The sequence below is a fragment of the Pseudophryne corroboree genome, chromosome 12 (assembly GCF_028390025.1).
Source record: "Pseudophryne corroboree isolate aPseCor3 chromosome 12, aPseCor3.hap2, whole genome shotgun sequence".
Taxonomy (NCBI): domain Eukaryota; kingdom Metazoa; phylum Chordata; class Amphibia; order Anura; family Myobatrachidae; genus Pseudophryne; species Pseudophryne corroboree.
The window spans coordinates 86590382-86613316 of NC_086455.1; the positions used below are offsets into that span (position 1 = coordinate 86590382).

General features: G+C 48.0%; 1 protein-coding gene across 15 annotated transcripts in view; it reads left to right on the top strand.

Moving 5' to 3' along the window:
* Positions 1-20248, top strand: part of LOC134980775 (protein SIX6OS1-like) — a 987982-nt gene extending 967734 nt beyond the window's left edge. For all 15 annotated transcript variants that reach the window (XM_063947742.1, XM_063947731.1, XM_063947730.1 and 12 more), the window contains one exon: positions 19797-20248. In XM_063947742.1, the coding sequence (XP_063803812.1) occupies positions 19797-19981 (185 nt within the window). In that variant the 3' untranslated portion in view covers positions 19982-20248. The remainder of the gene's footprint in view (positions 1-19796) is intronic.
* Positions 20249-22935: the final 2687 nt, after the last annotated feature.

Sequence of the window (22935 nt, forward strand, 5' to 3'; positions counted from 1 at the left end):
CGAATCCTCAAACTCAGCCAAGCATGACAATCACCTTCCAACCTTCCCACATAACCTCACCACCCACAATTTCATTATCTATTGACAGCTCTATGATGTCCTATAACCCCCAAGTGTGCTCTTTTGGAGTTATTCTTGAATCCTCCCTCTTCTTCAAAACATACATTCATTCACGTTTCATCTCCATATAGGACTACTGTAATCTCCTCCTATCTGACCTTCATGACAACTACCTCCCTTCACTCTAATCTGTCTTCAATGCTGCTGCCTGACTTCTCTTCCGCTCCAAACGTCCTATGTCTATCGTCCCTCTCTTATAAGCCCTAAACTGGCTCCCTTTTCCTTTCAGAATCCAATTCAAGCTTCTCACACTCACAAAGCCCTCGCCCATACCTCTCTCATTTACATTTTTGAGCTTATCTTCATTTACACTCCCGAGGCGCTCTGTCTGGAAAATATTATTTTATGGAAAAACCCACATGTCTGCATTAACCTGAAAAATCCATCATTAAATACATAAAACCCTACTCTTAACTAAGGGCCTATTTCAGCAGCTTCTGCACATGTGCGCACACCACTGAGCGCATGCGAAATTAACTAAACTGCGATTGCATGCGGTAATAAAAGTCATACAGGTTGAGTATCCCTTATCCAAAATTAAAAATCCCACATTGTTGGGTCCTCTACTGAGATAATGACATCTGTATTATATATATTATCTTTAAATATGTATTTCTCTTACGTCCTAGAGGATGCTGGGGTCCACATTAGTACCATGTGGTATAGACTGGTCCACTAGGAGCCATTGGCACTTTAAGAGTTTGAGATTGTGAGCTGGCTCCTCCCTCTATGCCCCTCCTACCAGACTCAGTTTAGAAAATGTGCCAGAGGAGCCGGTCAAAGCTAGGGGAGCTCTACAGAGTTTCTCTAGTAAAGTTTATCTTAGAGTTTATTATTTTACAGGGAGGCTGCTGGCAACAGCCTCCCAGCTTCGTGGGACTAAGGGGGGGAGTAGTGTCCACCCTGCGGGATCTGAGCCACTATCTCTGCTGACTGGACACTGAGCTCCAGAGGGGATAGATCGTTCCCAGCCACAGGGGATCGCTCACCCCGGCAGCATGCCGCCATCCCCTTACAGAGCTGAAGATTTGTGGCGAGTGAGTCACCGACCCCCCTAGCAAGCGGGGGACTGGTGTGAAGATGGCGGCATAAGGGTAGGAGCGCAGTATTAACTGCGCTCCGGAGGCTCAGCTGTACATAGTACTGCGCTGTGAGGGGCACCCTAAGCCAGCGCCTACACTGGTCACACAGCCTGTCGGGGTCCCCAGATCTCAGCCAGCATAGATCCTCAGACCAGTATAATCCTATGAAGAGCGGGAAGATGGTGCCATTTTGGGGGCAGAGCTTCTCCTCAGAGCGGACCCAGCAGCGTTCAGCGCCATTTTCCTGCCTGCACAACACTGTCAGTGAAGAGCAAGTACCTCCACAGCAACTCCAGCTATATATCACGGTACCAGGGGTTTGTAGAAGGGAAGGGGAGGCTGCAAAATGACTGTGTAACCTATTAAAGTGCACAGTCAGTGCTGGTAGGGGCTCTGCCTTTATATTAAAAAGCGCTGTGTGTGGGTTGGCTCCAATCTATGTGTCTCTCTTGCCATTCTTGGGGGTGAAACTCTGTCTGCCCTCCCGTGTGTGTGGAGTGTCTGTGGTCTCCATTAAGCAATGTCCAGGGACTCTGTGTCATATGCTGCAGAGGATATGTCCTCTCAGGATGATCCCATTCCATGTAATCAGGATTGCACTGGTTTAGCACAGATTCCAGCAAGGGAGCCTGAGTGGAAATCCTCTATCAAATCTATGATTTCAAATAGGGTTGCACAAAATGAATCTTCAACTCAGGCTTTACAGAACTTTATGGCAGTCTGGCCCAGTTCTGGTACATCATGTATACATGTATATTCACATAAACGTGCTCTTGCTCAGATCATGCAGGATGATACCAATACCGATTCTGATACTGCAGACGGTGTCGGGGATGTGTTTTGCGGGGGCTGCATCTCTTGCAAAAGGGGTGCAGTTGATGATAGAGGCTATTAGGAATGTGTTGAATATTGCTAATACAACACCCGAGCAGGTTGAGGAGGCTTACTTCACTGAAAATAAGAAAGCCTCGCTAACCTTCCCTGCGTCAAAGGAATTAAATGCTATATTTGAAAAGGCTTGGGAAAACCCAGATAAAAAAGTCCAGATACATAAAAGGGTTCTGGTGGCATTTCTTTTCCTGGTAGAGGATAGGAAAAAATGGGAAAACCCGCCAATTGTTGACGCGTCAGTATCCAGACTCTCAAAAAAGGTGGTTTTATCTGTTCCAGGATCTACGCGCTTCAAAGAGCCGCCTGATCGTAAACTTAATAATACGCTCAAATCCATGTATACAGCTTCTGGGACATTCCTACATCCCACTATTTCCAGTGCTTGGATTGCCAAAGCTATAGTAAAGTGGTCAGGCATGTTACTTGAAGACTTGGATACTATGGCGAAATGTGATGTTGAATTGTTTTTACGTAACATTCAGGATTCGGCAGGATTTCTGGTAGAATCCATGAAAGACCTGGGTTCCATGGCTGCAGGGATTTCCTCCATGTCCGTATCAGCTCGTCTAGGACTGTGGTTGCGCCATTGGTCTGCCGATGCGGAATCCAGGAGAAGTGTGGAGACCCTAACCTACACAGGTCAGGCTCTCTTTGGGGAAGCGTTAGATGTGTGGATCTCCACAGCTACGGCTGATAAGTCACCCTTTCTTCCCTCAGCTACACCTGCTCGGAAGAAACCCTTAACGCGTTTCGGATCACATAGGATCCTTCATCAGAAGTGTGATGAAGGATCCTATGTGATCCGAAACGCGTTAAGTGTGGCTGTGGATTTCGTACCCTTTGGACACCTGAGGACGCTGCTTGTTACCTCGAGGACTGACGACTTCAAATACCGGCATTGAGGCCGCCGTTACCTCTTGGAGACCATCTACAGACGTTTGTGAGCTGTCTTGCTGTGTCCTTATGTGCCACTGGGCTTTTATATGCGATTTTAAATTTATCTTTGTGTAAGTGCAACTTAATTAAAACAATTAGCCTTGTTTTTAATACTGCACGATCATTTTCTCATTTTTTTACTTTGAGGCCGTCGTTATCTCTTGGAGACCTTCAGGTAGACGCCAGTGAGCTGCTTTGCTGTACCTTATATGTGCGACTGGGTTTTTACATGCGATCAAATTCTATATTCTTGTAAGTGCAATTTATTATTAAAACATCAGTCTTGTTTTTACTATTGCACTATTATTTTATTTTTTTGTGCTCTCCATTCCGCTGTTATCAAGCACTGGTTTGGAACACAATCCTTTCAGAAAACGTGACTTTTGGAACTGAAGAAATCTTCAAAAGTTCATCATTGTGAACAAACTGACAAAAGAACTTGGACATTAAAAGCTTAGTATATAGCATTGTGTGCTTTTATATTAAGGTGAAGGGTCTACATGTTTCAAACAGTGGTGCGCGGAGATTGAGCACACTCTTTTCTTTATTGTTTGTCTTTGAGGAGTATTGGGTGACTACTCTCTGTGTGTTCTTCCGCTGCAATACACTGTGGCCCTCATTCCGAGTTGATCGGTCGCAAGGCGAATTTAGCAGAGTTACACACGCTAAGCCGCCGCCTACTGGGAGTGAATCTTAGCTTCTTAAAATTGCGACCGATGTATTCGCAATATTGCGATTACTAACTACTTAGCAGTTTCAGAGTAGCTCCAGACTTACTCTGCCTGTGCGATCAGTTCAGTGCTTGTCGTTCCTGGTTGACGTCACAAACACACCCAGCGTTCGCCCAGGCACTCCCACCGTTTCCCCGGCCACTCCTGCGTTTTTTCCGGAAACGGTAGCGTTTTCAGCCACACGCCCCTGAAACGCCGTGTTTCCGCCCAGTAACACCCATTTCCTGTCAATCACATTACGATCGCCGGAGCGAAGAAAAAGCCGTGAGTAAAAATACTTTCTTCATAGTAAAGTTACTTGGCGCAGTCGCAGTGCGAACATTGCGCATGCGTACTAAGCGGATTTTCACTGCGATGCGATGAAAAATACCGAGCGAACAACTCGGAATGAGGGCCAGTGTTGTTAACAGCGCACTATTATAACATCAATTTCTCACATTCACCATCCAGCATGCATATTCTACGACTGGTTTGCCGTGTCCTACGTCTGTCAAGGCCCACTCTACTCATAAGGTGGGGTCTTCCTGGGCGGCTGCCTGGGGTGTCTCGGCATTGCAACTTTGCCGAGCTGCAACTTGGTCTGGGTCAAACACGTTTGCAAAATTCTACAAGTTCAATACTTTGGCCTCTGATGATCTGAAGTTCAGTCAATCAGTTTTGCAGGAGCCTCCGTGCTCTCCCTCCCGTTCTGGGAGCTTTGGAACATCCCCATGGTACAAATGTGGATCCCAGCTTCCTCTAGGACGTAACAGAAAGTAGGATTTTGGTTACCTACCGGTAAATCCATTTCTCGTAGTCCGTAGAATATGCTGGGGGCCCGCCCAGCGCTACATTTTCCTGCAGTTGTTATCTGGTTCAGTACAACTTTGTTTTTAGTTAAGTACTGCATTGTTACTTGGTAAGTAATTTCAGTGGTTGAAAGTTTTCAAGTTAATTTAGCTTGATGTGCCTTGTATGTGTGAGCTGGCATGAATCTTGCCACTATCTGTGTTAAATCCTTCTCTCGAAGATGTCCGTCTCCTCGGGCACAGTTTCTAGACTGAGTCTGGTAGGAGGGGCATAGAGGGAGGAGCCAGCCCACACGCTTAAACTCTTAAAGTGCCAATGGCTCCTGGTGGACCCATCTATACCCCATGGTACTAATGTGGATCCCAGCATCCTGTACGGACTACGACAAAAGGATTTACCGGTAGGTAACCAAAATTCTACTTTTTATAAATAATATATATAATATTTATAATATTTCTTTTACGTCCTAGAGGATGCTGGGGTCCATATTAGTACCATGGGGTATAGACTGGTCCACCAGGAGCCATTTGCACTTTAAGAGTTTAAGAGTGTGGGATGGCACCTCCCTCTATGCCCCTCCTACCAGACTCAGTTTAGAAAATGTGCCCGGAGGAGCCGGTCACAGCTAGGTGAGCTCTACAGAGTTCTCTTAGGAAAAAAGTTGTTTTCTTTCTTTTCAGAGTTTTTTATTTTACAGGGAGGCTGCAGGCGACAGCCTCCCTGCAGCGAAAGACTGAGGGGGGGGGGGGGGGGCAGTGTCCGCCCTGCGGGGTCTTGAGCCACTGCTCCCGCTGACTGGATGTTAAGCTCCAGAGGGGTCTGATCGCGCCCCGCCGCAGGGGAACGCTCGCCCCGGCAGCCGGCCGCCACCCCCTCAGAGAGCTGAAGATGTGGCAAGTGATAAACTGTCCCCCCCCCCTTGCAAGCGCTGGAAGGGGCGCCCTGGGCCATCGCTGGTCCCTACACTGTCCACTGCAAGTCTGTCGGGGTCTGTGGATCCAGTCCAGCACAACTCCTCCGCCCAGTATAATCTTTCAGTGACCGGGAAGACAGCGCCATTGAGGAGGCGGAGCTTCTCCTCAGAGCGGACCCAGCAGGATCAGCGCCATTTTTCTTGCCTGCACTCACTACCAAGTGAATCCAGGTCCCTCCAGAGCAATCTCTAGCTATCTGTACGGTACCAAGGTGGTTGTAGAAGGGGGGGAAGGCTGTAAACAGGCTGTGTCACCTATTAAGGAACACAGTCAGTGCTGGTTGGCTCCAATCTCTGTGTCTCTCTGCCATTCTTGGGGGGGAAACTCTGTCTACATAATACCCTGTATGTTTGTGGGGTGTTTGAGTGTGTGTGACAACGTCTACGGACACTGTTTCATATGCTGCAGAGGATTTATCTTCCCAGGAAGACTCCATTCCATGTAATCAGGATTGCACTGTTTTAGCGCAGATCACAGCTAGAGAGCCAGAATGGTTAGTCTCTCTGAGGGGGACTATTTCTCAGATTTCTGATAGAGTTGCTAGGACTGGGCATGCCACTCAGGTCCTCCAGTCCTCTATGGTGGTATGGTCTGATCCTGACTCCTCGGGGTCCCCTGCTGTACATTCTCAAAAACGTGCACTTGCAATTATGCAGGATGACACGGACACCGACTCTGACGCTGCAGACGGTGACTGGGATGTGTTGAGGGGGACGGCATCACTTGCCAAGGGGGTGCAGTTGATGATCACACATTTCAGACAAAGCTCTGGAACAGGTGGAGGAGGCCTTTTTTACAGATCATAAGAAGCCCTCCTCACCTTCCCGGCATCCAAAGAATTGAATGCTATCTTTGAAAAGGCATGGGAAACTCCGGAAAAGAAATTCCAGATTCCCAAGAGGGTCTTGGTGGCTTTTCCCTTCCCTGAGGAAGATAGGAAGAGATGGAAGTCCCCGCCGATAGTCGACACCTCTGTCTCCAGGCTGTCCAAACAGGTGGTATTACTGGTCCTGGGATCTACCGCGTTATAGGACCCGGCAGAACGCAAGGTGGATGCTACACTGAAATCCATTTATACGACTTCAGGGGCTATATTGCGGCCTACTATAGCCTGTGCTTGGATTGCTAAAGCTATTGCCAGGTGGTCAATCACTCTGCAGAAGGAATCGACTACACTGGACAAAGGTGACGTTGATTTATTCTTACGTAATATTCAGGATTCTGCCGGGTTCCTGGTGGATTCCATGAAGGACCTGGGTTCCATGGCTGCGGGGATCTCCTCCATGTCCGTCTCGGCTCGCAGAGGTCTCTGGCGGTGCAACTGGTCTGCGGATGCGGAATCCAGGAAGTGTGTGGAGGGCCTGCCATACAAAGGTCAGGCTCTCTTTGGGGAGGCGCTGGATGCGTGGATTGCCATGGCTACCACGGGTAAGCCTCCTTTTCTCCCCTCAGCTGCACCGGCTACGAAGAAGCCTTTTTCCTCTACCACGTCACAGTCCTTTCGGCCCACAAGGCCTAGAAAAAATAAGCCTTCAAACACCTTCTTCAGAGGTGGTCGTGCCAAAGGAAAGAAACCTGCTCCCGCAGGTTCCCAAACGCCCGCTTCTGATACCCCTAAGTCCTCCGCATGACAGTGGACAGCTCGGCCTGGAGGAAGGTCAGGTGGAGGCAAGACTCCGGCAGTTCAGCCACGTCTGGGTGTTGTCGGGTCTGGACCCCTGGGTACTGGATATAGTGTCCAGAGGGTACAGACTGGAGTTTCAAGATCCCCCACCTCACCACTTCTTCAAGTCAGGCTTGCCAGCCCTGCTGGCAGACAGGACAATTTTTCTGGAGGCCATCAAAAAATTGGTGGTGTCAGAGGTCATTGTTTTGGTGCCACTTCAGCAGTGGAACAGGGGTTATTATTCAAACCTTTTTGTGGTACCAAAACCGGATGGTTCAGTACGGCCTATTCTAAACTTAAAGTCTTTGAACCCTTATCTCACGGAGTTCAAATTCAAGATGGAATCTCTGAGAGCTGTCATCTCAGGACTGACGGAGGGGGAGTTCCTGGTGTCTCTGGACATCAAGGATGCTTACCTCCACATTCCCATTTGGGCGCTGCATCAAGCATATCTCCGGTTTGCTCTGATGGACGATCACTATCAGTTCCAGGCGCTGCCGTTTGGCCTCTCCACAGCACCGAGGATCTTCACCATGGTGATGGCGGAGATGATGGTTCTCCTCCGCAAACAGGGGGTGAACATAATTCCATATCTGGACGATCTCCTGATCAAGGCGTCGTCCAGGGAGAGGTTGTTGCGGTCCATCGCGCTCACGACACAACTGCTCAGGAGGCACGGTTGGATCCTAAACCTACCAAAGTCTCATCTGGAACCGACAAGGCAGCTGTCTTTCCTGGGAATGATCCTCGACACGGAAGTACAGAGGGTATTTCTCCCGGTGGAGAAAGCGTTTGTGATTCAAGCAATGGTCCTGGATGTCCTAAGGCCTACCCGGGTATCCGTCGATCAATGCATATGCCTTCTGGGGAAGATGGTTGCCGCCTACGAGGCTCTGCAGTATGGCAGGTTTCATGCTCGTCCTTTTCAGCTGGACCTATTGGACCAGTGGTCGGGCTCTCACCTACACATGCACAAGAGGATATGCCTGTCTCCGAAAGCCAGGATTTCACTCCTCTGGTGGCTGCAGTTCCGCACCTTCTGGAAGGCCGAAGGTTCGGTATTCAGGACTGGATCCTTTTAACCACGGATGCAAGTCTAAGAGGTTGGGGAGCAGTCTCTCTAGGGGAAACCTTCCAAGGAAGGTGGTCGAATCAAGAATCGCTTCTCCCAATAAACATCCTGGAGCTAAGGGCCGTGTACAACGCCCTTCTGCAAGCAGCACAACTTCTACAGGATCGGGCTGTTCAGGTGCAGACGGACAACGTGACCACAGTAGCCTACATAAACCGACAAGGCGGAACGAAGAGCAGGGCTGCCATGTCAGAGGTGTCAAGAATCCTCCTCTGGGCAGAAAGGTACGCTGTAGCGATGTCAGCGATCTTCATTCCGGGAGTAGACAACTGGGAAGCAGACTTCCTCAGCAGACACGATCTCCATCCAGTGGAGTGGGGCCTACATCCAGAGGTGTTTGAGGAGGTAACCGGTTGGTGGGGGGTTCCTCACATAAACATGATGGCTTCCGGCCTCAGCAAGAAGCTGTGGAGGTACTGTTCCAGGTCAAGGGATCCGCAAGCAGTGGTGGTGGAGGCACTGGTAACACCGTGGGTGTTCCCGTCAGTGTATGTGTTCCCTCCACTTCCTCTGATTCCAAATGTCCTTCAGCTGGTAAGAAGAACAAAGGTTCTGGCAATCCTCATTGCCCCGGACTGGCCACGGAGGGCTTGGTATGCGGATCTACTGGATCTTCTGCTGGAAGATCCAAGGCCCTTACCTCTTCGGTAGGATCTGCTGCTGCAGGGGCCATTCGCCTATCAAGACTTACCATTGTTACGTTTGACGGCATGGCGGTTGAACGCCAGATCTTAGCTCGGAAAGGTATTCCGAATGAGGTCATTCCTACCCTGATTCAGGGTAGGAAGGGGGTGACGTCTAAACATTACCACCGTATTTGGAAGAAATATGTTTCTTTGTGTGATGCCAGGAAGTTTCCTGCGGTGGAGTTTCAACTTGGACATTTTCTCCTTTTCCTACAGGCAGGTGTGGATATGGGCCTGAGATTGGGATCCATCAAGATCCAGATCTCTGCTTTGTCCATCTTCTTTCAAAAACAATTGGCTGTCCTCCCTGAGGTTCAGACCTTTTTGAAAGGGGTTCTGCACATCCAGCCTCCCTTTGTGGCGCCCACAGCACCCTGGCTTCTGCTCGACGCGTGTTAGAATTGGGGGCTTTATCTTGCAAAAGTCCTTATCTGATCTTCCATGAAGACAGAGTGGAGCTCAGGACTCGTCCACAGTTCCTGCCTAAGGTTGTATCAGCTTTCCATATCAACCAACCTATTGTGATGCCAGTGGCTACTGGCTCCTCGATTGCTTCAAAGGCCTTGGATGTTGTACGGGCTTTGAAGATCTATGTGAAGAGGACTGCTCGTCATAGGAAATCTGACTCTCTATTTGTCCTCTACGATCCCAAGAAAATTGGGTGTCATGCTTCAAAGCAGTCGATTTCGCGCTGGATCAGGTTCACTATCCAGCATGCGTATTCTACGGCAGGATTGCCGTGTCCGAAATCGGTTAAGGCCCACTCTATTCATAAAGTGGGTTCTTCCTAGGCGGCTGCTTGGGATGTCTCGGCCTTACAGCTGTGCCGAGCTGCTACTTGGTCTGGTTCGAACACGTTTGCCAAGTTTTACAAGTTTGATACTCTGGCCTCTGATGACCTCAAGTTTGGTCAAGCAGTATTGCAGGAGCCTCTGCGCTCTCCCTTCCGTACTGGGAGCTTTGGTACATCCCCATGGTACTAATATGGACCCCAGCATCCTCTAGGACGTAAGAGAAAATAGGATTTTAATTACCTGCCTTAATCCTTTTCTTGTAGTCAGTAGAGGATGCTGGGCGCCCGCCCAGTGCTCCGTTTTCCTGCTTTGGGTTTATGATTCAGTATTACCTGGTTCCTAGGTAAGTTCTGCGTTATTTATGTTTCAGCTGTTGCTGAGTTGTTCCGGCATGTTGGCCGGATTCGCATGTTTGTGTGGGCTGGTATGAATCTCGCCACTATCTGTGTAATTCCTTCTCTCAAAGTATGTCGTCTCCTCGGGCACAGTTTATAGACTGAGACTGGTAGGAGGGGCATAGAGGGAGGAGCCAGCCCACACTCTTAAACTCTTAAAGTGCCAATGGCTCCTGGTGGACCCGTCTATACCCCATGGTACTAATATGGACCCCTGCATCCTCTACGGACTACGCGAAAAGGATTTACCGGCAGGTAATTAAAATCCTATTTTATGTCACTATCTCAGTAGGGAACCCAAAAATCTGGGATTTTGAATTTTGGATAAGGGATACTCAAGCTGTATTTTAAAATAACCACATTTATCAAGGAGTGTGCCATAAAGGAGTATCCTTCTAGGGGCCTAATTCAGACCTGATCGTAGCAGCACATTTGTTAGCAGATGGACAAAACCCAGGGGCGTAGCCAGAACTTTGTGGGCCCCATAGCAACATTTTGAAGGGGCCCCCGTCCCAATGCTTCTAGAGACACTTCTCTGCACCAGTTGTTAATTTTATGCCCTATAACAGTGTCTTAGTTCATTTTCTGAACCATACAGTAGTAGAGCCTTATTTAATGTTATGCCCCATAGTAGTGCCCTAGTTTCTTTTTTTAATCACAATAGTTCTTAAGTTCACCCTATGTCACATTTCAGAGCTGCCAGTACACATTATGCCACACAGTATCTCCAATTCACATTATGATATATAGTGACCCCTGTTCATATTGTGCCACATTACAGTGCCCCGGTTCATATTATATAACATTAAAATGCCCTCGAGTTCTTTTTATACCACAGTACAAAGAGCAGGTCAAGGGGCATACCTAGATATATTGCAGGCCTCAAGAAAAAAAGTTTAAAAGTACCCCTACGTACCACTCAATGGCGAAAAATGTATATAACACATGTAACTTTGACAGGGAAGGCGGGCCCCATAGCAACTGCACTGCCTGCACCTATGGTAGCTATGCCCTTGGCAGTGGCGTAACTAGAAATTTTTCTCCCCCAAGCCAAAAAATTCTTTGGCGCCCCCCCCCCCTCCTTCATGCTACATAATTGGGAGCAAGAAAGGGATAAATATGCGCGCGCCGAAGGCGCGCGCGGCAAAATAAGGGGTGTGGTTTCGTTGGAATGGGCGTGGTTTCGCATAAAGGGGCGTGGCATTGCAGGAAAAGACTACCTTATACCCCAGTTCTGCAACCTGCACGCCCATACGTTGGCCACCACAGGAAAGAAAAATAATCCTGATTCATGCCCCTTAAATTATTTGTCATTTTTCCTCATTATAGTAATGCCCAGTATACATTATGCCACATACTGCAATGCCCTTAGACATTATTCCACACACAATAATGCACGACACAATATGCACACACTGTATGGCCCCCGACACATTATGCCACACACCGTAATGCCCGTGACACATTATGCCACACACCGTAATGCCTGTGACACATTATGACAGGAATCGCAATGCCCGTTATACATTATGCTACACACTGCAATGCCCCTGATACATTATAGCACATACAATGTCTGTGACACATTATGACACACACCGCAATGTCCGTGATACATTATACCACAATGCCGTGATATAGTATACCATACACCGTAATGCCTGTGACACATACCGCAATGCCCTGCCCGTTACACCCTATGCCACACACCGCAATGCCCGTTATGTATTATGCCACACTGCAATGACCCTGAGACATTATACCACATACCACAATGCCCGTGATATAGTATACCACACACCGTAATGCCTGACACATTATGACACACACCGCAATGTCCGTGATACATTATGCCACACACTGCAATGACCCTGAGACATTATACCACATATCACAATGCCCGCGATATAGTATAACATACACCGTAATGCCTGTGACACATTATGACACACACCGCAATGTCCGTGATACATTATGCCACACACCGTAATGCCCATTGCACATTAAGTCCTACAGTAAGGCTTCTAATTACTTTTCAATTACCTGCTGGTTGTCAGGGGTTTCATGCACTGGGTGTCATGCTCGTTGCCAGGGGTTTCATGCTCTTGGTTCCATGCACGGTGCCAGGGGTTTTCATGCTCAGGGTGTCATGCTCGTTGCCAGGTGTTTCATGCACTGTGTGTCAAGCTCGTTGCCAGGTGTTTCATGCACTGTGTGTCATGCTCGTTGCTAGGGCTGTGCTCCCAGTGCCACATATGTCCCCAGTGCCAGATATTCCCCCCCAGTGCCACATATGCCCCCAGTGCCAGATATGCCCCCAGTGCCATATATTCCCCCCCAGTGCCAAATATGCCCCCAGTGCCATATATTCCCCCCCAGTGCCATATATGCCCCCAGTGCCAGATATCCCCCCCCCCCCAGTGCCATATATGCCCCTGGTGCCAGATATTCCCCCCCTCCAGTGCCATATATGCCCCTAGTGCCAGATATTCCCCCCCAGTGCCATATATGCCCCCAGTGCCAGATAATGCCCCAGTGCCAGATATCCCACCCCACCAGATATTCCCCCCCAGTGCTATATATGCCCCCAGTGCCAGATAATGCCCCAGTGCCAGATATCCCCCCCCCCTGCCAATTATTCCCCCCCAGTGTCATATATGCCCCCAGTGCCAGATAATGCCCCAGTGCCAGGTATCCCCCCCCCTGCCAGTTATTCCCCCCCAGTGTCATATATGCCCCCAGTGCCAGATAATGCCCCAGTGCCAGATATCCCCCCCTGCCAGATATTCCCCCCCAGTGCCATATATGCCCCCAGTGCCAGATATCCCCCCCCCAGTGCCATATATGCCCCCGGTGCCAGATATTCCCCCCCTCCAGTGCCATATATGCCCCTAGTGCCAGATATTCCCCCCAGTGCCATATATGCCCCCAGTGCCATATATGCCCCCAGTGCCAGATAATGCCCCAGTGCCAGATATCCCCCCCCTGCCAGATATTCCCCCCCAGTGCCATATATGCCCCCAGTGCCAGATAATGCCCTAGTGCCAGATATCCCCCCCCCCCTGCCAGTTATTCCCCCCCAGTGTCATATATGCCCCCAGTGCCAGATAATGCCCCAGTGCCAGGTATCCCCCCCCTGCCAGTTATTCCCCCCCAGTGTCGTATATGCCCCCAGTGCCAGATAATGCCCCAGTGCCAGATATCCCCCCCCTGCCAGATATTCCCCCTCAGTGCCATATATGCCCCCAGTGCCAGATAATGCCCCAGTTCCAGATACCCCCCCCCTGCCAGTTATTCCCCCCCAGTGCCAGATAATGCCCCAGTGCCAGATATCCCCCCCCCTGCCAGTTATTCCCCCCCAGTGTTATATATGCCCCCAGTGCCAGGTATCCCCCCCCTGCCAGTTATTCCCCCCCAGTGTCATATATGCCCCCAGTGCCAGATAATGCCCCAGTGCCAGATATCCCCCCCAGTGCCATATATGCCCCCAGTGCCAGACAATGCCCCAGTGCCAGATATCCCTCCCCTGCCAGTTATTCTCCCCAGTGCCAAATATTCCCCCGAGTGCCAGATATCATCCCCTCCCCCCCCCCCCCCCCCCGCCGCCGCCGCTTTTTGGAGGGACACGGAGGGTACAGCCTCTCCTGTGTCCCTCCTGCTGCATCATCTCCGGCGGCCGCGGGTCTAATAGGGGGAAGTGCCGGTTCGTGAGCCAATTAGAGCTCACGGACGGCACTTCCCCCTATCAGACCCGCGGCCGCCGGAGATGATGCAGCAGGAGGGACACAGGAGAGGCTGTACCCTCCGTGTCCCTCCAACAAGCGGCGGAGGGAAGGAGTAAAGCAGACTGACATGCGGACGCTCGTCCGCATGTCAGTCTGCTGTAAATCAGTGGCGCCCCCGCAGCCCTCGCCCCCAAGCCACCGCGAGGACTGCGGGGGCAGTAGTTACGCCACTGGCCCTTGGCAAAACCATGTGCACTGCTTGGGGGGGCAGATATAACGTGTATTATAATTTCTCTAACGTCCTAAGTGGATGCTTGGGACTCCGTCAGGACCATGGGGTTTAGCGGCTCCGCAGGAGACAGGGCACAATAATAAAAGCTTTAGGATCAGGTGGTGTGCACTGGCTCCTCCCCCTATGACCCTCCTCCAAGCCTCAGTTAGATCTTTGTGCCCGGCCGAGAAGGGTGCAATCTAGGTGGCTCTCCTGAGCTGCTTAGAATAAAAGTTTAAGTTAGGTTTTTTATTTTCAGTGAGTCCTGCTGGCAACAGGCTCACTGCTACGAGGGACTTAGGGGAGAGAAGTAAACTCACCTGCGTGCAGGATGGATTTGCTTCTTAGGCTACTGGACACCATTAGCTCCAGAGGGAGTCGGAACACAGGTCTCACCCTGGGGTTCGTCCCGGAGCCGTGCCGCCGACCCCCCTTGCAGATGCCGAAGTTGAAGAGGTCCAGAGGTCCAGAAACAGGCGGCAGAAGACTTTCAGTCTTCATAAGGTAGCGCACAGCACTGCAGCTGTGCGCCATTGTTGTCAGCACACTTCATACCAGCGGTCACTGAGGGTGCAGGGCGCTGGGGGGGGGCGCCCTGGGCAGCAATGTATTATACCTTTTTTATGGCTAAAATACATCACATATAGCCCTTGAGGCTATATGGATGTATTTAACCCCTGCCAGATCTCACAAACTCCGGGAGAAGAGCCCGCCGTTTTAGGGGGCGGGGCCTATTCTCCTCAGCACACAGCGCCATTTTCCTGCTCAGCTCTGCTGTGAGGAAGGCTCCCAGGCTCTCCCCTGCACTGCACTACAGAAACAGGGTTAAAACAGAGAGGGGGGGCACTTATTTGGCGATATGATTACATATGTGAAAATGCTATAAGGGAAAACACTTGTATAAGGGGTTGTCCCTGTATAATTATAGCGTTTTTGGTGTGTGCTGGCAAACTCTCCCTCTGTCTCCCCAAAGGGCTAGTGGGGTCCTGTCCTCTATCAGAGCATTCCCTGTGTGTGTGCTGTGTGTCGGTACGTGTGTGTCGACATGTAGGAGGACGATGTTGGTGAGGAGGCGGAGCAAAATTGCCTGTATTGGTGATGTCACTCTCTAGGGAGTCGACACCGGAATGGATGGCTTATTTAGGAATTACGTGATAATGTCAACACGATGCAAGGTCGGTTGACGACATGAGACGGCCGGCAAACAAATTAGTACCTGTCCAGGCGTCTCAGACACCGTTAGGGGCTTGTAAAAACGCCCATTTACCTCAGTTGGTCGACACAGACACAGACACGGACACTGACTTCAGTGTCGACGGTGAAGAAACAAACGTATTTTCCTTTAGGGCCACACGTTACATGTTAAGGGCAATGAAGGAGGTGTTACATATTTCTGATACTACAAGTACCACAAATAAGGGTATTATGTAGGGTGGGAATAATCTACTTGTAGTTTTTCCTGAATCAGATAAATTAAAGTGTGTGATGATACGTGGGTTTCCTCCGATAGAAAATTATTGGAGGTATACCTTTTCCCGCCAGAAGTGAGGGCGAGTTGGGAAACACACCTTAGGGTGGATAAGGCGCTCACACGCTTATAAAAACAAGTGGCGTTACCGTCTCCAGATACGGCCGCCCTCAAAGTGCCAGCTGATAGGAAGCTGAAAAATATCCTAAAAAGTATATACACACATACTGGTGTTATACTACGACCAGCAATCGCCTCAGCCTGGATGTGCAGCGCTGGGGGGGCTTGGTCGGATTTCCTGACTGAAAATATTGATACCCTTGACAGGAACAATATTTTATTGACTATAGAGCATTTTAAGGATGCATTTCTATATATGCGAGATGCGCAGAGGGATATTTGCATTCTGGCATCAAGAGTAGATGTGATGTCCATATCTGCCAGACGATGTTTATAGACACGACAGTGGTCAGGTGATGCAGATTCCAGACGGCACATGGAAGTATTGCCGTATAAAGGGGCGGTCCATCGGACCTGGTGGCCATGGCAACAGCTGGAAAATCCACTTTTGTTACCCCAAGTCACATCTCAGCAGAAAAGGACACAGTCTTTTCAGTCTCAGTCCTTTCGTACCCATAAAGGCAGGCGGACAAAAGGCCAGTCATATCTGCCCAGGGTTAGAGGAAAGGGAAGAAGACTGCAGCAGGCAGCCCATTCCCAGGAACAGAAGTCCTCCACAGCTTCTGCCAAGTCCGCAGCATGACGCTGGGGCCATACAAGCGGACTCAGGTGCGGTGGGGGGTCATCTCAAGAGTTTCAGCACGCAGTGGGCTCACTCGCAAGTGGACTCCTGGATCCTACACGTAGTATCCCAGGTGTACATTGGAAATTCGAGACGTCTTCCCCTCACAAGTTCCTGAAGTCTGCTTTACCAACGTCTCCCTCCGACAGGGAGGCAGTATTGGAAAAAAATTCACAGGCTGTATTCCCAGCAGGTGATAATCGAAGTACCCCTCCTACAACAAGGGAAGGGGTATTATTCCACACTATATTGTGGTACTGAAGCCAAACGGCTCGGTGAGATCTAAAAGATTTGAACAATTACATACAAGGGTTCAAATCAAGATGGAGTCACTCAGAGCAGTGATAGCGAACCAGGACGATATGGTGTCACTGGATATCAGGGACGCTTACCTACATGTCCAAATTTTGCCCTTCTCACCAAGGGTATCTCAGGTTCGTGGTACAGAACTGTCACTATCAGTTCAGACGCTGCCGTTTGGATTGTCCACGGCACCCCGGGTCTTTACCATGGTAATGGCCGAAATGATGATTCTTCCTAAAAGAAATATGGACGCTTTCCTGATAAGGGCAAGGTCCAGAGAACAGTTGGCGGTCGGAGTAGCACTATCTCAAGTAGTTCTACGACAGCACGAGTGGATTCTAAATATTCCAAAATCGCAGCTTTTTCCGACGACACGTCTAATGTTCCTAGGAATGATTCTGGACACAGTCCAGAAAAGGATGTTTTCTCCCGGAGAAGAAGACCAGGGAGTTATCCGAGCTAGTCAGGAACCTCCTAAAACCAGGAAAAGTATCAGTGCATCATTGCACAAGGGTCCTGTGAAAAATGGTGGTTTCTTACAAAGCGATCCCATTCGGTAGATTTCACGCAAGAACCTTTCAGTGGAATCTGCTGGGAAAATGGTCCGGATCGCATCTTCAGATGCATCAGCGGACAACCCTGTCTCCAAGGACAAGGGTGTTTTCTTCTGCGGTGGCTGCAGAGTGCTCATCTATGAAAGGGCCGCAGATTCGACATTCAGGACTGGGTCCTGGTGACCACAGATGCCAGCCTGAGTGGCTGGGGAGCAGTCACACAAGGAAAAAATTTCCAGGGAGTGTGATCAAGTCTGGAGACTTCTCTCCACATAAATATACTGGAGCTAAGGGCAATTTACAAGGCTCTAAGCTTAGCAAGACCTCTGCTTCAAGGTTAGCCGGTATTGATCCAGTGGGACAACATCACGGCAGTCGCCCACGTAAACAGACAGGGCGGCACATGAAGCAGGAGGGAAATGGCAGAAACTGCAAGGATTCTTCGCTGGGCGAAAAATCATGTGATAACACTCTCAGCAGTGTTAATTCCGGGAGTGGAAAACTGGGAAGCAAACTTCCTCAGCAGGCATAACCTCCACCCGGGAGAGTGGGGACTTCAGCAGGAAGTCTTCCACATGATTGTAAACCGTTGGGAAAAACCAAAGGTGGACATGATGGCGTCCCGCCTGAACAAAAAACTAGACAAATATTGCGCCAGGTCAAGGGACCCTCAGGCAATAGCGGTGGACGCTCTGGTAACACTGTGGGTGTACCAGTCAGGGTATGTGTTCCCTCCTATGCATCTCATACCAAAAGTACTGAGAATCATAAGAAGGAGATGAGTAAGAACGATACTCGTGGTTCCGGATGGGTCAAGAAGGACTTGGTACCCGGAACTTCAAGAGATGCTCACGGAAGAACCGTGGCCTCTACCTTTAAGAAAGGACCTGCTTCAGCAGGGGCCTTGTCTGTTCCAAGACTTACCGCGGCTGCGTTTGACGGCATGGCAGTTGAACGCCGGATCCTGAAAGGGCATTCCAGATGAAGTCATCCCTACCCTGGTCGAAGCCAGGAAGGATGTAACCGCAAAACATTTTCACCGCATTTGGCGAAAATATGTTGCGTGGTGTGAGGCCAAGAAGGTCCCTACAGAGGAATTCCAACTGGGTCGTTTCCTACATTTCCTGAAAACAGGACTGTCTATGGGCCTAAAATTAGGGTCCATTAAGGTTCAAATTTCGACCCTGTCAAATTTCTTCCAGAAAGAACTGGCTTCAGTGCCTGAATTTCAGACGTTTGTAAAAGGGGTACTGCATATACAGCCTCCTTTTGTGCCCCCAGTGGCACCTTGGGATCTCAATGTTGTTTTGAGTTTCCTAAAGTCACATTGGTGATCCACTCACCACTGTGGAATTAAAATATTTCACATGGAAGGTGAAGATTCTATTAGCCCTGGCTTCAGCCAGGCGTGTGTCAGAATGGGAGGCTTTATCATATAAAAGCCCTTACTTAATTTTTCATTCTGACAGGGCAGAATTGAGGACTCGTCCTCAATTTCTCCTTAAGGTGTTTTCTGTTTTTCACATGAACCAACCTATTGTGGTACCTGCGGCTACTAGGGACTTGGAGGACTCCAAGTTACTTGACGTTGTCAGGGCCCTGAAAATATATGTTTCCAGGACGACTGGAGTCAGAAAATCTGACTCGCTGTTTAGCCTGTATGCACCCAACAAGATGGGTGTTCCTGCTTCTAAGCAGACGATTGCTCGCTGGATTTGTGGTACAATTCAGCTTGCACATTCTGTGGCAGGCTTGCCACAGCCAAAATCAGTAAAAGCCCATTCCACAAGGAAGTGGGCTCATCTTGGGCGGCTGCCCGAGGGGTCTCGGCTTTACAACTTTGCCGAGCTGCTACTTGGTCAGGGGCACACCCTGACTGAGGAGGACCTGGAGTTCTCTCATTCGGTGCTGCAGAGTCATCCGCACTCTCCCGCCCGTTTGGGAGCTTTGGTATAATCCCCATGGTCCTGACGGAGTCCCCAGCATCCACTTAGGACGTTAGAGAAAATAAGAATTTACTTACCGATAATTCTATTTCTCGTAGTCCGTAGTGGATGCTGGGCGCCCATCCCAAGTGCTGATTGTCTGCAATACTTGTACATAGTTATTGTTACAAAAATCGGGTTATTCTTGTTGTGAGCCATCTTTTCAGAGGCTCCTTCGTTGTTATCATACTGTTAACTGGGTTCAGATCACAGGTTGTACGGTGTGATTGGTGTGGCTGGTATGAGTCTTACCCGGGATTCAATATCCTTCCTTATTATGCACGCTCGTCCGGGCACAGTATCCTAACTGAGGCTTGGAGGAGGGTCATAGGGGGAGGAGCCAGTGCACACCACCTGATCCTAAAGCTTTTATTATTGTGCCCTGTCTCCTGCGGAGCCGCTAAACCCCATGGTCCTGACGGAGTCCCCAGCATCCACTACGGACTACGAGAAATAGAATTATCGGTAAGTAAATTCTTATTTTTTTTTCAGGAAGCATATTTGGAAAAATGGAAGCAGATAATGAATTTGCATTTCCATTTGCACCAAAGTCTCCACAAGCTTCTGATGAAGAAAAAGATGACTTTGGGTTTATGTTACCATTTGGAAAAGAGCTAAAAACTCCAAAGGACTCCTTTGAACCTTCACAAAGTAAAATTAAGTTCTCATTTTTTTAGATTCATCTTTCTTCTACAGTTTGTTGTCAAACTGTTGAAATAATGGTTTATGTGTTAGCTCACATACAAGTATTCAGACAGATCAGTTTTTTTAGACTTTTCAGGTTGTGCGCAGCAGTTAATGACAGCTAGCATTTGACACTAGTTATTAAAGTTTTGCAAATACACATTTTCTTCTGCATTATCAAATCAGTATTCAGTTTTGCAGTGTAATGTTTTGTGTCTCACATAAGCAATGCATTTAATAAATATTGGTTATACAAATTATGGGCTAGTTATACATAGTGTTTTTTAAATGGTATCTTTTTTTACTATAAAACACAATGGTCCATAGAGTACAGTAGCTGAACAAGTGCCCCCAAGAGCTCCTGAAGACAGAAGAGTCCAGAAGGACTATCACCATGTGCTACACAAAAAAAATGTTTACTATATTTGGGTGGGAAAGCACTACAAGCTTTATCACAAACATAATTTTATCTGTACGCATAGAGGCACCCACATTTCAAATAATGCAACCCCTTAGTGATCACCAGACAGTATAACCCTACACTGATAATTTTTTTTTTTTTTTAGTTTTTCATAGATGGGAGGGCATATTTACCTGGTCTCCTTCATACTGGTCCAAACACATGGAGTCACCCTTGTTAGAAAGAGGTGAGCACATTCTTTCAAATGACGTGCCACAATAGTAATTATAATAGTAGTTTTAAAACTAAAGCAGCACACAAACAATAACATTGTCCACAGATGGGGGTATCTAAAGCCCAGATCTCTCCATCTCATGTCAAATAAAAAATATGGCACCAGTTAATAATGGTTATAATAACTTCTGTCTGCCATAAAGAAGTCAGGTGGCGCCACTCTGCTATCTTAAAACAATTCAGTACTGAGAAAAAGAAAGACTATATTTTCACAGGTGCACATTACCTACAATCATGTAATTAAAACAATTACTTTTCTTGATATATATTTAAGAGATACAATTAATGAAAATCTACAAATGGACTCAATATACTGATATCTGTAACTGCTAAGGTAATAGACTCTTTGGTTAAATGTATTTTTCTTGCATTATAGCCATACTATCTCACCATGCAATTAATACAGTACGGTTGTGAATGTAGAAACAGTGATTGTTACAAACAGATATTCTTGTGCCAAGGATACACTCTCTTGTTTCTAGTGTTCCCTTGTCTTGAATAGATGAAGGTGACTTTGCGTTCAATTCAGGCCACCTTCCAGGCACCACCCAGGAATTGCCATCACTTTACTGCACCATTTCTAATATTGTCTGACAGTACCTTTGTGTATGCACTCTGTGTAACGCATGTGCCATAAGGCTTTTCTGAAATTTTTGAGCATGCGCATTTGCAAAGAATTGCTGCACTACATGAATAGTGCTCTTGAGTACGGTTTGCTTGCTCCTCAAGCCCACTGTGTCTTAAGGTTAGAGTATGTAGTCTCTGCTTTATACACTTTGGTAAATCAATTGCTTTCTTAATCTTTTCTAACCTCAAATAGCCAATGCTCTAATGGTAATACAATAGACCAACTTTCATTCAACTGTCCAACTAGTTGGTTGGTTGGAAAAAGAATCTGGTAATGTATTGGAGCTATTTGCTCCCAAACCCCAGGAAACGGACAAGAACTGTCGTTAAGACTCAAACAAGTTTTACCCCTATAAGTGCTATCTGTTATCGCACATGTCTTTTTGGGGCAATTTAACAAAAAACCTTTTGCTAGGTCGGTAGCCCAAATATCCTTGGCAAAGGGTAAATAATAAAATGATGACTTTTCCTAAGACTTTACTGCTGCATGTAGGGCCAGTGGTCTGCACGCACAGTATAGGCTGCCGTAAGGGCACCCAAAGAATACACTCTGGTGAAACTGTAGCCTAGAGACTGCATTAGCCAACACCATCTAAAGATTACATTAGCTGTTCTGGCCAAGCACTGAAAAGCTAAGCTTTTTGGAGCTTCATAAATTGATCCATAGTGTCCTGTAGTGGTCTATTGGAACTGTGATTTTCTGTTGGTCATTAATTAGTAAAAGAAATATCTGTGACGTCTCCTGCGTTACCGTTACAGCATTCATACATGCCCCCGATAGAAAATGTTCTGATAAACATGTGGAAACAGCAGTCTCCATATGACTTTCAGAACAAATCACATTGATAAATTAGCCGCTTTAGTTGACCTTGTCTTACAGATTGTTTAAAACATTTATTTTAAGCTGTGATATTTAAAAGCTCTACAATTTACTAGTTACAATAAGAATGTTATAAAAATTCAGCATAAGTCCAATTTGGCACAATATAATGAGCGGATAGGATCACCAGGTAGGAGGGAATTTGCTTTGCCTTGTTTCTCTACACCTACAGGGTAGACCTATTCTAGCTTTCATTTTACATGTTCTCCACACTGCAAAAGGTGTGTATGGACAGAGCCTCCCAATGGTACCTGTAGGCAAGAGCAACTATTATAGGTTATCAGATAGAAATAAACTGGCTGGTAAGGCCCTTATGTGCCTCTGAGTACATTACACCCTTATATTGTGTGTAGTCTGTTGCTCAAGTTTTACAGCAAGATTTGTTTGTTTTCGTCATGGGATATTTGCAGTTGAGTAGTTAAGATACAGTGTATTATTTCCTAACACAAAAGTACTGTAATTTTTTTTTAAATGTGTTTACCAGGTGAAAGCTTTCAGTTAATAAATCCATCACAGGTGTAATCGTGGGAAGTGAGCAGGCCGGAAACTTATTTTCTGCAGCGGGGTACACTGGGTTTCCACAGGGATAACATCGGGGTGTAGAGTTGGATCTTGATCCGAGGCACCAACAGGCTAAAAGCTTTGACTGTTCCCAAGATGCACAGCGCCGTCTCCTCTATAACCCCGCCTCCATGCACAGGAGCTCAGTTTGTAAGTTGGTGCCTGCAGTGCAACAACAGGGAGGG